At 53.3% G+C, this 16,101-nt stretch overlaps 1 protein-coding gene across 2 annotated transcripts; it reads right to left on the minus strand.

Moving 5' to 3' along the window:
• Positions 1-775: 775 nt before the first annotated feature.
• Pla2g2c (phospholipase A2 group IIC) lies at positions 776-15,733 on the minus strand. Of its 2 annotated transcripts, XM_048349836.1 has the most exons (5): positions 15,487-15,733; positions 9,171-9,272; positions 6,911-7,055; positions 5,159-5,262; positions 776-1,500 (listed from the first exon to the last, which is right to left on the minus strand). In XM_048349836.1, the coding sequence occupies exons 2-5, from the start codon at positions 9,208-9,210 to the stop codon at positions 1,331-1,333; spliced, it is 459 nt and encodes a 152-aa protein (XP_048205793.1). In that variant the 5' UTR covers positions 9,211-9,272; positions 15,487-15,733; the 3' UTR covers positions 776-1,330. The 2 variants fall into 2 exon arrangements, with proteins under 2 accessions (XP_048205793.1, XP_048205794.1); XM_048349837.1 differs by lacking the exon at positions 15,487-15,733 and having other exon boundaries at positions 9,171-9,518.
• Between the last annotated feature and the right edge of the window lie 368 nt (positions 15,734-16,101).

Consider the following 16,101-nt stretch of genomic DNA (forward strand, 5'->3'; position numbering starts at 1 on the left):
TCCTAAGCCATTTCACTAATGCCTGGCCTGCAGCGGGTGACAGCAGTCCATGCACTCAGAGACCCATTCACCCGCGCACCCGCTGCCTGTCCCCTTCAGGGCCACAACCACACCCACGTGGCCATACGCCACGGACTACAGGGCCCTGCCACCACGCCTGGCCCCTTATGCGTGCGTTCTTAAAATCTCTGCACACAGCAAGCAGGTGCCTAATCAACGTGTGTCTGGTGAACTGCTGAACAGTGAAAGCGCTCTGTGTGCTTTGTTCTGGGAGTTGGACTCGCCTCCGGTGTCTCAACCAAGGGAGGGCCACGTCACAAGGCTTCAACTGCCTCCAAGTAGGGTGAGCTTTTGAGAACCCAGGAATCTCAAGGAGTGAAGCCCAGTGTCACCCGGCAGTTACTCTCACACCACAAGCCACGGCAGAACAACATGACAACCTTTATGCAGCTCACAGTTCTGGATACTTGGGGGTCGGTGTGGGGAGGGGAGAAGGAAAAGGGAGGGAGGGAGGGGGGTTATCTGGGACACTGAGCTGACCCAGCTTCCTCCCAGAGGAGGCGGTGGAGAGGGGCAAGCTCAGGCCTGCGGAGGCCAAGGCCAAACAAGGCTGGCAGCCCCTCCCTCCGCTTGAGCACTGAGTCGAGAGGCCAGTGCGGCTGGGCGGGCAAGCTGAGCATCATGGTGAAAGGCTGGCAGGAGGCCATGCTGGCTCGTTCCGGTCAGGCTCTCTACCCCCTAGTATCCCCCCACCCCCAGGGCACACACTTCCACGTTTATTAAAATGGACATCTATCTGGTGGACTGAGAGGTTCTTACATATGGGCGGGGTTTGGGGCCCCTCCGATCTGCTGTGTCTCTCCCCTCCCCCCATTCCTTGACATCTCTTACCCCTGACCAGGCAGGGGTGGGTGCCGGGGGCCTCGTGGTGCCCTGACTCCTGGGATGCCACACAGCACAGCTCTCCTGCCTGAGGGCCCCAGCGGGCCCCACGCCCGGGGTGGGGTGGGGGGGGGGGGACGCTTGGGACCCTGTCTGCTCACCTCACCACTTCGCTCTCCGCCAGATCTGGGTTATGGATCTACATTCTCGGTCAACCCTGTACCCTGATTGGGAGTGGGGTGGGGGTGAGCTGTAGGCGAGATAGGGGTGCATTCGGGGCCTCTCCCCTCCCGAATCTGCCTGGGAGGGGGTTGGGGACACCTCTGTCTGTCCCCCTTGTTTCCTGGTCCTCTCGGTCCACCATACAGGGAGTCCTCGTTTCTCACCTCGCGGGCCTGGCGGCCGTGTGAGGGGAGGGCCACGCTCGCGTGACGGAGGGCGGCGGCCGCTAGCACTCCCGCTTGCGCCTTCTGCACTGGGGGTGGCCGGAGTAGAACTGCTTGAAGTTTCTCTCGTAGGTGGGCAGGCTGTCTTTGAAGCAGTACACCGATTGCTTGTCGCACTCACAGGCCTGCAGCCCGCAGAAGCAGCTGCTGCCGAGCCCCACGGTGCATCGACCTGCAGAGATGCACAGTGTCACACCGAGGGCTCCCGGCGGAGGGTGGGTTGGGGCGCTAAGCACTGAGGACAGCGGGGGGGGGGGGGGATGGGAGCTGGGGATCCTTCCCTTTCACCTGCAAGCCCTTCCCTTTCACCTGCAAGCCCTTCCCCATCACATCTGGGCATCCCACAATGCTGGGAGGGGGCCTGGAAGGAAGCAGAGGAGGCCAAGAGGTTCCCCAAATGATGGTCCCCCCGACACCCATGGGCCACGGGGGACAGGCAGAACCATTCCCGTAGAGCTCAGCCCCTGTTTCTACACACGGGTGTCTCGGCCACCTCCAGCTGAGCACACGCCGAAGGGCAGCTGGGAATGCCAGTCCCCCCCTCCACCTGCCAGTCATGTCCTCTCACCACTCAGGAAAATGCCACCACTGCTGGGCCAAACCCTGCCCTCCATCTGCTTCCTGCATCTGGCCCACCAGCCAGTCCCGCACGTGCCCCCATGTGTGTGTGTGCCGTTTCACACTCTGCCTCCTTCTCTCCCGCAGCCTGGCTGCTGCCCAGACTCCTGTCACCTTCAGTTCTCTCTCCTGTGAGTTATGTTCACACTCCTGCTAAAAGCCCCATCCCGGCTCCCCATTATTCAGGCAAGACCCGCATAGTGGTAATCATGTCCTCCCATGCCTTCCCCCTCCTCCCCTCACTGTGCTCCAAGGCACACCTGCCCCTTTGAAGTCATGTGTCCAGCTCTGTTGTGTCTCAGGGCCTTTGCACGTGCTATATCCTCCTGGCCTAAAACTCTTCTCAGAACTGATCCAATGGAAGGGCTTATCATCCCCTTTGAGTTTTGATCAAATTCAGCTCTTCCAAGAGGCTGGCCACCTGGTCTGAAGCTCTCCCCCAGCCCCCTTCCTCCTTCTATCCCTGCGGCTGGAGCAGGCTCCAGGCTGTGTGCATGTGTGGGCAGATGGGTGCCAAGCGCTTGCCAGAACCCGCTCAAAGGAGGGGTGCCCTCCACACCAGAGGGCAGCTGTGCCCCCTCTTGGCCAACCAGCCCCACCCTGGGCTTGGGAACAGGCTTTTCTCTGCACCGATGATCCCTCTGCATTTAGAACCATGGACAGACCAAGTTGTTTCTTTTTTTTTCTCCCGGCTCACCTACCCCTCCCTCCTGAAGAGCCACTGGTTGCTAGGTAACCAGGGCCCAGGCTCAGGTGTGGCCGGCCTGGGTGCCAGGTTTCAGAGCTATGGGAAGTCTGGAGGCTGGGGGAAGGGGTGGGAGGCATTCACCCAAGCTGGGGCCACTCTTTGAACTGGGTGTAGAGGGTGAGGTCTCGTTCCACGACAGTAACACCCGTGACTCTCACCCCAGGGGAGGCAAGTGTGCAAGGGTCTAAAGCTCAGTGAGACCACTGAGCAGTGAGGAAGACACTCCAGTATTTTCCCACCATGTAAAGGGGCCACGGAAGTCTGGGCAAAGCCAGCAATCTCCCTATCTAAATGGAAATCCAGTCAGCACCTGCTGGTGGCCAGCCCCACCTGTGGGTCACTTCTGTCACCCAGCCACCTTGCCAGGGGTGGGTGATCCATTTCCATTTACAGAGAGGGAGACTGAGGCCTGGCAGGGCAGGGGAGAGCTGAGGTTGGAGCTGGCTGGCCTCTTAGCAGGCATGGGAAGAGCACTGATGCCATCTCTCCCTGCCCTCACCAGCTTGAGGTAGACCATGAGACTCGAGTTAGAGTGAGAGCCAGGCCCACCATCTTCCTCCGTGGTATGAGGCAGGACCACCAGGGCCGAGTCTGAATCCCCACGGTCCTCTCCCTGGCTCTGTGGCCTTGGCCATCTCCCTCGTGCTCTCTGAGCCTCGGCTCCTTCTTGGGAATGGGGAGAAGAATGACCGCCTCTGAAGCTGCCCATGTGGTGCTGTGTTTCTTGGATGAGAAGATGGAGGCTCACACAACTCAGGCCAAGCGGGATGCCGTGGAGCACTGGAAAGGCTGGGATACAGATATCCTAACCTCGTCAGTGACTCGGACCCGCCCGTCCCTGCCCTCCGTCTCCCCATGGAGATGGTCTGGGAGGGCGCATTCCGCTTCAGAGTGTCCGTAAGATCACCTAGGCCAAGAGTAGGAGCTGAGCCAGCCTTGCTTTGGGCCTGTCCCCCCGCCTCCCTCCCGCCCCGTGGGCCTTCACGCAACAAGTGAGCAGTGGGCAGAGGTCCCTTGGTCTCAGTGCCCTCTCACATTAGAAACCGAGGTGCTGGTGGGCAAGAGCAGCACCCCAGTGCTGAGGCTCCTTGGCAGGCCTCTCAGACCCCAGGCTGAGGTGGGGGGGGAGGAGAGGGGGACTAGGAGGGGAGCACAGCCCATGCCATGGGCTCCCGGGTCTGCTCCCAGCCCCTGCTTTTAGTCCCCAACTGTCCCGCACACCAGGCAGGGACCATGGTCACAGCTGGGCTCCAGCCTCTGCCCTGTGTCTCTTTCCTGAACTCCCCCCATACCTCCTAGGGTCCTGCACCAAGTCACAGAAAAGAAAGTCCATGAATCATGCTAGGAAAAAAGATTAGGAGTGCATTTGTTGTACAAGTCCCCACCCCCAAAAAAACCCCAATACACACTAACCAACAACTAGGCGCCCACCACTCCAGCACAGCGCCCCCTGCTGGTAGACCCTGTCCCTGGCCGGGCACTAGGTGACTTCCTGCCTCCTTCCCTCCCCCGCCCCCCCCCCCGGCCTCCCTCCCCTCCAAATGTGAGTGCGGAGTGTCCCATGGAATGACGCATGGCTTGAGATCATGTGGGCAGAGACACATTCCAGAGTGTTCTGGTCTTGGAGCTGGCTCCAGGAAGGCCTCCCGGTCCTGATTCTGTGACGTCCCTGTGGTACATTGGGGGACACGGTGTCTAAACCATGAGCCCTGGAGAGGAGGGAGGGCGGGGAGGGGACACAGGAACCCCCAGGGACACACAGCTGTGGACACACACCTGCGAGGACAGTGGCTCACCTGACTCCACAAGGCCAGGCAGGAGGGGGGCTGCATGTGCATTCTAAGGGGCACCCATAGCCCGCTGGCCTGGCATAGATGGGCTCCCCAGAGGTCGATGCCCAGAGCCTTCAGTGTTCCCTCTTTGGAGCAGAGTTGCCCTCCTTGTACCCACGTGCCCGGCCCGGGAGCCTGCTCTGGAATCCCAGAGCCCTCCCTGCAGGCCGCGCTGCACACTTGCCCACTCTGGCCTCTTCCCTGTACCCTGCCGTGCCCCTCCTGGTTACCTTTGTGTCCCCTGCCTAACCAGCCCCAGGGCATGGCCTACAGTCGCCCTTCCCAAACATTTGTTCAGCTGAAAGATGGCTGAGCTGCTTTGGTAACGGGTGACAGAAAGAAGGAAGCGCTTTCTCCACAGCCACCACTGCCAAGGGAAGCTGCAGGTGTGTCACTGCCAGCAGACAGCCTTTCATTGAGCAAGTACTAAATGCCGGGTCCTGCGCTCCCACAGAGTGCTGAGGTTCGGTCATGGGCAGAAGAGACCCTGAAGTAAGACCTTGCAAGGGGTCTGGTTTCTCACAAGCATCCCGCTCTCTGCCTCAAAGCACTTAGGAGAAATAACCCTTGTTTCCTAGAAGATCACAGCAACAATGAGGAGGAGGCCCTTCAGGAAAAGCCTAGTTACTCACAGGCCACAGTCCCGTTGGCGATGTAGAATTGGTAGGAGTTCAGCAGGGGCTGGCAGCCCAGCTCCTTCAGCTTCTGGTAGCAGCAGTCGTGTGCCCGGCAGCACCTGGGGCCCGAGAGAGACGAGATGTGCTAGGAGGGAGGGTGGGAACAGGGAAGGACTTGCTCGCCTGCCTCCTCCCTTGGTGGTGGGGGGGGGGGACTCTGGCTGGGGTGGGGTGGAAGTGGGGTGAACATGGAAGCGGTTGTCCCTTCATAGCCAAAGGGAATGGGTTCCAGGACCCCCAAGGATGCCAAAGCCCTGAAAGTGGCATGGCATGACACACCTTCCCATGATGCCTTGTCGATTTATAGTACTTAATTCCACGTACATAACCATCATACTGTGTCATTTAGGAAATGACAAGGAAGTCTTGAACATGTCCAGTCCAGGTGTCATTTTATTTTCAGATATCTTATATCAAGGTCTTATAGATTTGAGGAGATGGGAACTATATGGATTCAGAGAAGTCAACCTTAATATTAAAAAATAATAAGTTGGAGCTGGGCACCAGTAGCTCACGCCTGTCATCCTAGCTACTCAGGAGGCTGAGATCTAAGGATCGCACTTCGAAGCCAGCCCAGGTAGGAAAGTCTGTAAGACTCTTATCTCCAAGTAAGCACCAAAGGAAAAAAAAAAGCCAGAAGTAGAGCTATGGCTCAAGTAGGAGAGTGCCAGCCCTGAGCAAAAATGCTCGGGGACAGTGCACAGGGCCTGAATTCAAGCCCCGGATCTGTAAAAAATCATCATCATCATTATCATCATCATCATCATCATCATCATCATCATCATCATCACCATCGTCATCATCATTGTCGTCATCATCTTCATCATTGTCATCATTATCATCATCATCGTCATCATCGTCATCATCTGGCCATGAGGTACATACCCAGCACCACTGACTGGGCCTCTGTAGGACTGACTGCCATCACGTTGGCCACTGGCAATCCTCCTAAGGCTTACAGTATTCTCCCCACTTTGTAGAGGAGGAGAAGAGACTCAGAGATACGTATTTCCCCAAACAACACAGCTGTAAATGACAGACCTGGAGCTCAAATCTACATTTCCCGACCCCTTCATCAGGTCTGCTACGCTGTCTCCTCCCCGGGCCCACACAGAGCGGCCGCCTCCCGCCCCCCACAGGCCAGCCAGCTTTGTTGGTACGTGGCCATGGCTAGGTAGGCAACGTTCCCAAACTGGGCTGCTTGGGTTCTCTCTTCGTGAACATGGAATAGCGGCTGGGAGGACACGGCAGGCCTACTGCCCCCTGTCATTCTAAAAGCTGACAGAAGAGCACATGTGCTACAAAATGTGAACAGGCTTTCACAGCGATGTGCAGGACCAATGACATAATGTCGCATCAAGAATTTTGAGAGGTGGCACGGTGGCTCAAGTGGTAGAGTGCTTGCTTTGAGCAAGATACACTTGGGACAGTGCTCAGGCCCAGAGTTCAAGACCCAGGACTGGAGGAAACAAAACAAAAAGAAAAAGAAAGAAAAGAATTTCAGACGGCGCGGCAGAGCATAAGGCAACATGGAGCCCTTGGTTGTGCCAAATGCCCCTGGTAGCTTCCCCGGTCACGCTTCACCTTCGAGGCCCAGCCTGCACCTCCATGGAGTTCGAGCTGGTTTCTGTCACCTGCACTCTAAGCGTCCTAACCCGTCCTCGGCCTGCCATGGGAATCCGTGGGACCCTGCACGCTCGCACGCACCTGTCAGTGTCGTCCACGGGGATCCCTTTGCCCCCAAGTCCACAGTAGCAGCCATATCCGTAATAGGAGAAGAAGGCACTGCGGCCCGTGATGTGCTTCACCATCCTCTGGAACTGCCAGAAGCTGCCCGGGGCGGGAGCAGGCCCTGCCAAGGAGGAAGCAGGAGCAAGGAAGCCAGCATGAGCCCTGGGCAGCCTCCACAGGCCGAAGCCACAGGGCTGCAGTCCCCTCCCAGGGCCCTCAAACAAAGCACGCGACCCAGCCAGACCCTCAGCCTCCCGATGGGAAGGAAACTAGGACCAGACTCAACCTTGGCAACTCAGGATGGGCACCCAGTTTGCCTCATGTGTTGGACAATGCTCTACTGCCAAATAGGGTCTTCCCCTGAATAATTGAGAACTACCATGCACTGGGCACCAGATGGGGTGCAGTGGTAACTAGAAAAGCTCAAAGCTAGATATCTCTCCCTACCAAATGCACTCAGCTACAGACTCTGTGTGTGTGTGTGTGTGTGTGTGTGTGTGTGTGTGTGTGTGTGTGTGCATGCATGTGCGCATGCGCGTATATGTTTGAACTCGGTCTGGGCACTGTCCCTCAGCTTTTATGCTCAAGTCTAGCACTCTACCTCTTGGGTTACAGCTCCACTGTGGTTGCTTGGAGATATGGTCTCACAGACTTTCCTGCCCAGCTGCCTTGGAACCTTGATCCTGACTTAGATCTCAGCCTCCTGAGTAGGTAGGATTACTGACGTGAGCCCCTAGCATCCAACTCAGAGCTGGAAACTTTAACTTCTATACAATGGTTATGAAAGTGGGCCCATGTCAACAAAAGAGGATTTTTACCACAGCATTATCTGTGATACCAAACTCTGCACACCACCCACCTGTCTATTGAAAGGAAGAAAATAAGAAAAAATTGTCTTTAAAATATGCTTCTCTTAATAGCAGTATCTCTAAGTGACAGGAGTGAGGAGGCAGAGTGGGAAAGAAACAGACAATGTTTATTTTGTACACTGCTATGTGTTTTTTTAAAAAATAATAAGCATGCATGGCTTCTTTATTCTAGCGTTTGAACCCATAAGTGTATAGCTCTAGAAGAAATGTATCAGGCTGTGGGATGGATGGGGATAAACTCATTTCACTTTTAAATTACAGGGTATATATGTTTTATAATAAAGACAGTGAAAACAGAAACTCAGAGCTGGATGCTGGTGGCTCCCTAGCACTGTGATCCTAGCACTCAGGAGGCTGAGAGCTGAGGATTGTAGTTCAAAGCCGGCCCCGTCAGAAAACTCTGTGTGACTCTTATCTCCAATGAATCACCAAAAAGCCAGAAGTGGAGCTGTGGCTCAAAGGGTAGAGTAGCAGCCTTGAGGGGAAAAATGCTAAGAGCTAGCTCCCAGGCCCCAGTTCAAGCCCAAGTCTTGGCTAACAAAACAAACAAACCCCAAAGTCATGAACTTGAAGAAGATAAGCAGAGAGTTTGGCACTGGAGGGGAGGAAGGAGTTTTATCAGGCGCCTTCCTGTCTCTTGGCCATGTGAGACGCCTTGTTTATGAAGCGTTGCTGGGGATGGGTGGACAGTGAGCCCCAGGGTACTCAGTTGCCCCATGAGACTAGAAGGAGGAGGGGGCCACAACAGTCCTATGGAAGTGGCCCTCCCACATGGACGTCCCCCCCCCCACCCAAACCACCCACAAAGAGGGAAACCTGGTTTTGACATTTTTGACTTAAGGATCTGAAAGTCAGCTGGAGAGGCAGAAAAACCGATTTAAATAGTTTCACAGCTAATTCAGCAAAAGTCTCTTAGTTTCCCAACAGACCCCAAATGGTTCCCTCGGGCAGCCCTCGCCCACCTGGCAGTCTCGCGGCGGCCAGGACTTCAGAGTGGCCACTCGACTCCACCAGCCATCCTAAGAATGGCTTTCCCATAAGAATTAATCCAACTAGCTAGACATGTATCTGCAGCATGGGGCTGGAATCCACATGACGTTATTTATTTGTTAAGGGGCCACTCTCGGGGCTTGAAGTGAGGGTCTCAGTGCTGTCCCTGAGGTTGGTTTGTTTGTTTTTGCCCAAGGCAACCACCATTCAAAGGACAAGTTTCTGGGAGATGGGGAAACCACAGCCCAGTGCCCTCTCCATGGTCAGTGAGCATGGATTTCCTTTAGTTCTAGGAGGTTCCAGCACAGGAACTGGCCCATCTGACATCAGAAATGGAAGCAAAACTGTGGCACTGCCGCAGCTGGCTTCGTACTTACAGCAGGAGGCGAAGACAATGAGAATGGCGATGACCTTCATTCCCGAGGAGATGAGGGGGCGCGGGGTGCCAGGGTTCCTGCCTTCGGCTGCCAGCTGAATTTCTGTTTGGGGAGGAAATGGCCAAAAATGGACAAGGTCACTGGGGGTGCAAACCCTAGTTTCAGTATAGGCCTTGAAAGCCTTCAGCTTCTAGAAGGCGCAGCTAGATCTTTTTTCAGATCTAATTATCTCTGAATGTGGGACTCTTCCTGGTGTTAGACTCAAATATAAAACAGAAGAAGGGCTTGAAAAGCACCAATGTTAGCCAGGCACTGGTGACTCAACGCCTGCAATCCAATTCCTGGGAGGACGAGATCTGAGGATCGCTATTCAAAGCCATCCCAGGCAGAGAAGTCCAATTAACCAGAAAAAAGAAAAAGAAAACCACAAGTGGAGCTGAGGCTCAAGTGGTAGAGCCCCAGCCTTGAGGGGGAAAAAAAGAAAGCTAAAGGAGAGTGCAAAGCCTTGAGTTCAAGTCCCAGCAACAGCACAAGAAAAGAGAGCAAATACTGTGGGTAATTTTTCTTTCTTTCTTTCTTTCTCTGGCGACACTAACTCTCCAACTTTTGTCCCCTTGGAGGAGTCGGTAGGCCCCGTATTCCCAGGTTTAAATAGCACAGGTACGTTTTCCAAGGCAAATAGGAAAGACTAGCTGCATCTTCCTTGCTGTGCAAGGTGGTTCCTTTCTTTGACTTTTGGGATCCCAGTTGTAAACTTAGCCTTGCATGCTTTGTTTCCTCTTCTGGAAAGTTGAGACTGAAAATCTCTTATCATGTCAAACCTTTACAAAGAAACTTTCCAGGCTTTGAAGGCATTACATTACGCAATCCTCACAACTTAAAAGGGTTTCCATGATCACTTTAGAGATCGGGTAGCAGAGGTCCCAGAGAGGGTGGACGAATTCCTCACCATCTCACAGTTGTCATGGGGACCAGGTGGAATAGCGAAAATAAAACTGGTCTGCGCCATCAGCTTCTGTGACAGGTAAACGCGATGCTTCCACTATGATCAGCGGAGGAAACAGCGCAGCGCCCCCTCAGGCACCCCTGCCACGGACAGCAGGAGACACTGTGGGACTGCTCAGACATGGGGCTGCCTCACTCTGTCCATGGGCTCTTTCAACTGCTGCCCTGGACTTTCTCTTTTTAATTAAATTCTGTTTCCATAGGAACGGGGGGGGGGGCCCTCAGGGAACAGTGGTGCTGGGTTTGGTCCACAAAGAAGGCATCTTTTGAACAAGTAGGTGTTGACATTTAAAGAGACAGAGAAAGGGGCTTAGCCCATGCCTGGTAACAAAACCAGACTTTCATTAAGCGCTAACTGTGGGCTTTGCTAATGAGCAGAGTCTAGCCCAGCTGGCTGCAGACAGCAAACCGGTATATGTAGAGCAAAGATCCACCAAAAGCCCTGCAAGGGCAAAATTCTAAGTTTACCCTCCCCTCCCCGCCCTCCATTAGCTCTAGAGTAATTACATTCTGGAGAAGGAGCTCCTATCTGTCCCAGCACTAGTCACTGATCCTCTGCTCCAAGATCCAACCATATATGTATATACACACACACAATTCTGGGGGCTTGAACTCAGGACCAGGGACTCTGTCCGTTAACTTTGTCAGTCAAAGCTGGTGCTCTATCCACTTGAGCCACAGCTCCACGTCCAGCTTCTTGGTGGTTCACTGGAGATAAGAGTCTCATGGACTGTCTTACCCAGGCTGGTTTCAAACAGTGATTCTCAGACCTCAGCCTCCTGAATAGCTAGGACTACACGAATAGCTAGGACTGGTGGCACGAGCCACCAGTGCCTGGTGCAGCAATGGTCTTAAGGGTCAGCCTTTGCCTCTTGCAGGAGAGTAGTGAAAGGTATGGGGGCCCCAGAGCTCCCTGGAGGATCAGCTGAGACTCCAGCAGTCACCTCTGTGTCAGTTTCCCCCCCAGTAGCCACCGGCCCCTGTGTGTGCCAGCTCTTCCCAGCATCTGCTTGGTCTACTCCACAGATGCACCCCTGGGGGCCTCCCAGCATGGTGCTGGCTCAGAGTTGTTTCTAGGGAGCCCAAGCCCAGGTCCAGTGGGAACCCTGCTGTAGTGTGGTATAAAGAAAGGCCTCCAGGGGCTGGGAATATGGCCTAGTGGCAAGAGTGCTTGCCTCGTATACATGAAGCCCTGGGTTCGATTCCTCAGCACCACATATATAGAAAAGACCAGAAGTGGCGCTGTGGCTCAAGTGGCAGAGTGCCTAGCCTTGAGCAAAAAGAAGCCAGGGACAGTGCTCAGGCTCTGAGTCTAAGTCCCAGAACTAGGAAAAAAAAAAAAAAGAAAGAAAGAAAGAAAGAAAGAAAGAAAGGCCTCTGATATCAGAGGCAGGAATGGTGAACCCCACTGGGTGGGTCATGGAAAGATTCCCAAAGGTTCTGAGGAGACCTTGGAGTCTAGTACATTCCGGTTCTGCCCCATCCCCTGCTCACTGCACCCCTGCTGGGTGATCACTGTCACTTCTCCATTTGACAAAAGGAAACCAAGACTCAGAGAAGAGAAGCGACTGGGAAAAGATCCACAGGGCTCCTCAGCCTCTAGTCCCTAACTCCAAATCCAGGGCTCCCCCCGCCCCCCTCTCCAGGTCATCGGCGTTTCTAAGGTCTTGGGATGCGTTCAAAGACACTGCCCTTCACAGGAGCCACTTAGGCCACAGGGACACATGGTTCTCTCCACTTGACTTGAGGTTTGGGGCTTTCAGGTCTGTGCTGAATCGAAACCCAGCACACAGGACCAGAGACTCGGTAAGGGGCAAGGATCTCCACACTAACCTCTGGGGCAGCGGCCAGCAAAGCTTTAGGGGCTTCCCTCGGCCCTTCAATGCATGGTTCAATGCACAGCTGTGGTCAGCTCCTGTCCCTCTGAGGACAAGAAGATGGAAAGAGCCTGCCTGCCAGACCCATGAGGATCGAGGTCCACCCTGTCCCAGGGCCTACTTGGCATCATGCCTGGCACAGCCAGACACTAAAGATGGTCACGGGCAACCTACATATTATACTTACTTAATTCCTTGCATGTCTTTTTTTGAATACAACATATACTACTCACTAAACACTCCTATTATCCTCATGGTGTGTGGGTTGTAAATACTTTGAATGAATGAATGAATGAAGAGTGAATGATCTGAATCTTATTCTTCAGCTCACAGAAATAACAGTGGCCATAATCCATTGAGTACCCGTGTAGAACTCGCTGTAAGGACTGTAGGTGTGGCTCAAGTGGTAGAGTACCAGTCTAGCCAGCATGAGGTCTGAATTTAGTCCCCAGTCCTTCCAAAGAAAAGGAAGCAATGAAAAGTTGCCAGGAGGCATGTGTTATCAATCTCAGTTTATCAACGAGGGCAGAGATGAGGTAAATTTGCAATTTTCAGTGCAGTGTGTCAGACTCAAAGCTAGTCCTCATCTTCAGCTATTCTTGTACTTGGTAGGCGAGAGGGCTGTGCTAACCCAAACTCAAAAGAGAAGGCACACCAAACCAAGCAACTCTGGAGATGCCACCATCATCTTCTTTCACACGAACTGCTCGGCCTCTTTCTCTGAGACCCAGCAGTTGAACAGGACTAGAGTTCAAGAGTGGCTTTTCTTAGTAGGAAGGCTACAGAGAAATGACCCAAACAATAACCATTAAAGGCTAGGATCCTGGGACTCTGACTGTAGGGCAGATGGCTGGGCCCACACCAACAGTATTGTACCTGGAACACACTTAGTGACACTGAGTTGCCAGAACGCTTGCATTGTGTAAGAGACAGACATGGTTTCCATTAGCTTGGTCTCTGTGTCAAGAAAGAGTCAGAGCTGTTCCACCACTTACTGTCAGAAGGATTTAAGCTCCTCTGTTAAACTTCCTTGTCTGAGATGAAGACCATGGGCTCCTACCCCCACCCCAAGGCTGGCACAATTCTGCAAGTTCTGGAGGGGAAGGCACTCTTAACAGTCGCCAAGGTCACTGCCAATGTTTGATTGGTTCCGCTTCACATGACTGGAAAGTAGGCAACACATTTCTTGGACATTTTCCAGTGATGTGGGGGGAAATAACAAAACTCTGCCATAGGATTATGTTTCATTATCTAGCAACGTCCTTCTTGCAGGTTTGCTCAGAAAGTGACGCACACAAGGACACACAACTGAGCAACTCTAGGCCTTGTGACTTCGCTTAAACCTTACCCAAGATCTCCATTCACAGGTCTAAAGGGATTAAGAGACAGCATAGAAGACCCTGGCAAGAGACTCTGAAATGGAGAAGCCACCAGTTCAAAACAGGGCTCTTTGGGACCAAGCTGCTAAGACACTGGAGCTTCCGCCTTCTGCCAGCCCTGGGGAAGGTCATTGAGACTTCAGGTGGTCTCTCCTTCAGGATACCACCTGGGAGCTTGTGGCTCTCTTGGTAGAAGAGCCCGTTGTTGGAATCAGCACCAACATCATCATTAATTTAATCATCATTTGCTGGGTACTTACTGCAAAGCAGACACTGAGTAGGCAGAGTAGAGGACTCTGAGATCTATAAATTCCTGCCCCCACCCCCAAGAGGCCCATAACCTACTATGGTAAGATGGAAACAAGAAAAAGATTGTCGACCCTCACCAACCACCTCTACCTACCAGGCACTGTGTAAGACTTTTATAGACATGACTTCTTTTCACCCTCACCATCCCTACAACCCCAGGACAGCAGGCAGCTCTACATGCCATTTGAGAACATGGTAGTGGGGGGAGAAGGTAGGGTCCTGTGGGTACAGTGGATTTGGGGACCAGCTGGAGGTGAGCTCTGCAAGCTCACCAGCAAAAGGCCCTGAGTTCCTTTTAAGGCAAAAGATGTGCTTCCATGGAGGAGAGCTGACCTAGTGAAGGTGCATGGAGCCGTCTTGGGTAAATTCCACTGGACCAGAAGGGACCAGAAATAGCATGGGACACTGAGGAGAGAATGGTCAAGAATGGCCTTCACAGAAGAGGCAGCTTGTAAGACAGGCTTGGGGGGAGCAGGCAGTTTTGGACTCATTTCAAGGAGAGAAGCAAGCTGGAGCAGGCAAGAACAAAGACCCAAGATAAAAAGGCTGAAGGACCAGTTAGAAGGCAAACCAGCTAATCACTACAGAGACCTGGAGAGTGGAGTGGGACATGGCTACAAGGAAGGTGAGGCCACACTTGAGAGGGTGACCTCCACCATGTTTCCTGAGAAGAGAGAGAGAGAGAGAGTGTGTGTGTGTGTGTGTGTGTGTGTGTGCAGAGCCCAGGGAAGCCTTTGAAGATACTCTCTGTGGAGAAGGCCAGAAGATAAAGGCAGCAGAGCCTCACTCCTGGACTGACTGGTTTCTTCTCCTTTCCTCCACAGGGCCCTGGACAGCAAAAGGCATGTGCTGCTGAACATGAAACAGGCCACAGGCACAACCACCACCGCCCCAGGTGTCAGCAGGGGCACACGGACCAAGCACACGGATGTATGCAGATGGCAGGTAAGAAGCTAATCTGAATCCCTAAGGATTGCATAATTCCTAGTTGATGTTAAAATAGCTGATGAAGAATCTACTTTAATCTCTTCTGAGTGGGCGCTGAAGAGCATTGCTTAGATATTTCTGACAGAATCATTAACAAGAAATAAGCTGCTAGCACCAAAGTGCAAAAAAAAAAAAAAAAAAATTCACCAGTTCCGAAAACTGCCACCATCTCCTCCATCTTCCTGGATGTCCTTGGTGGACCACGGGGCAGGCTCTTCCTCTCCCACATCAGCAGGGTGTGCAAGGCCTTGGAAATGATCCCCAGTTTCCCTGCCCTCAAAGAATGTGCTGTCTGTGCCAGTCGCTACGCCCATCCTCACATCTAGCCTTTGCCTGCTCTTCCAACTCTGGCTCAAATTGTACTGAAAATAATCTCTTTATCTAGGTACAAAGTGTCCTCTCAACCAGCTTTTGAATGTCTTACAAGAAAGGTTAGGCTTGTGCTCCTATCAAAATCCTGTGTCTACACGTCCAGGATAGGCCAGAGAGCAAATATTTGGCCATAATACTAGATAATGAATGAATCTGATTCTTGAATCAGATACCAAAACTAGCTTCTAATAATATAGCCACTAAATTATTCATCTGAATAACCTAAAATTCCTAGAACAGAGCTTGAAAGAAAGTAGGTTCAGTTGGGACTCCTTTTAAAGCCATCCTTTTTTTTTTGGGGGGGGGGGTGGGGAACAGTACTAGTGATTGGACTCAGGGCCACTAGCTTTTTGTCCAGGTCAGCATCAGACTGTAATCCTCTCTTACCTTTGCTTCCTGAGTAGCTGGGATTACAGCTACTCCTCACCACAGCTGGCTTGAAGTCATCCTAATTCCGCCTTGGAAGGAAGGTTTCATCCATTCGATGGGATGTGAAGGACAGGTGGGGACGAGGCAAGTGAAAGGGGCAAGGGTTGGGGATGGGAGGGAAGAATCAGACAGGCCAAAGACACAAGGACTATCATCCAAGTGGAAGGAGTGGGAGGTGAGAGGTTTCACAGGAAGAAGGAGGTTTGAAAGCCTCACCGAGGAGGGAGAATAGCAGGTTAGCCCTGCTGGGGAGAGCTGAGGATCTGACTTGAGACCAGGACGCACACTGTCCCTTCCACGGGGCTGGATGGGGCCAGGCCAGGCGGACCAGCAGAGCAAGGGCAGAGGGAAATTCTTGGCAAGAAAAGGGCTGAAGGCCTGTGACCCCGCTCAGGGTGGGGGAAGGCAGACTGGGTGATGGGGCAGAGCCTGGAGAGGCCGTGGGGCTCTCCGGACAGGTGTGGGTGCCAGCGACCAGGAGGCCCTGGAAGGCTCAGGAAGGAGGTGCTGGTTCTGAAGCGGCTACACTGGGGACCCCTTCTAGGACACCCAGAAAACTGCCGCTTGGATTCT

The sequence above is a fragment of the Perognathus longimembris genome, chromosome 7, assembly GCF_023159225.1.
Source record: "Perognathus longimembris pacificus isolate PPM17 chromosome 7, ASM2315922v1, whole genome shotgun sequence".
Classification (NCBI taxonomy): domain Eukaryota; kingdom Metazoa; phylum Chordata; class Mammalia; order Rodentia; family Heteromyidae; genus Perognathus; species Perognathus longimembris.

Excerpts from the sequence above, each read along its gene's own strand:
- Pla2g2c (XM_048349836.1), bottom strand. The coding sequence starts at position 9,210 with ATGAAGGTCATCGCCATTCTCATTGTCTTCGCCTCCTGCT. Across the intron at positions 5,263-6,910 it reads CCCGTGGACGACACTGACAG|GTGCTGCCGGGCACACGACT; the intron begins GTGCGTGCGAGC and ends CTCGGGCCCCAG. Across the intron at positions 1,501-5,158 it reads CGCCAACGGGACTGTGGCCT|GTCGATGCACCGTGGGGCTC; the intron begins GTGAGTAACTAG and ends GCATCTCTGCAG.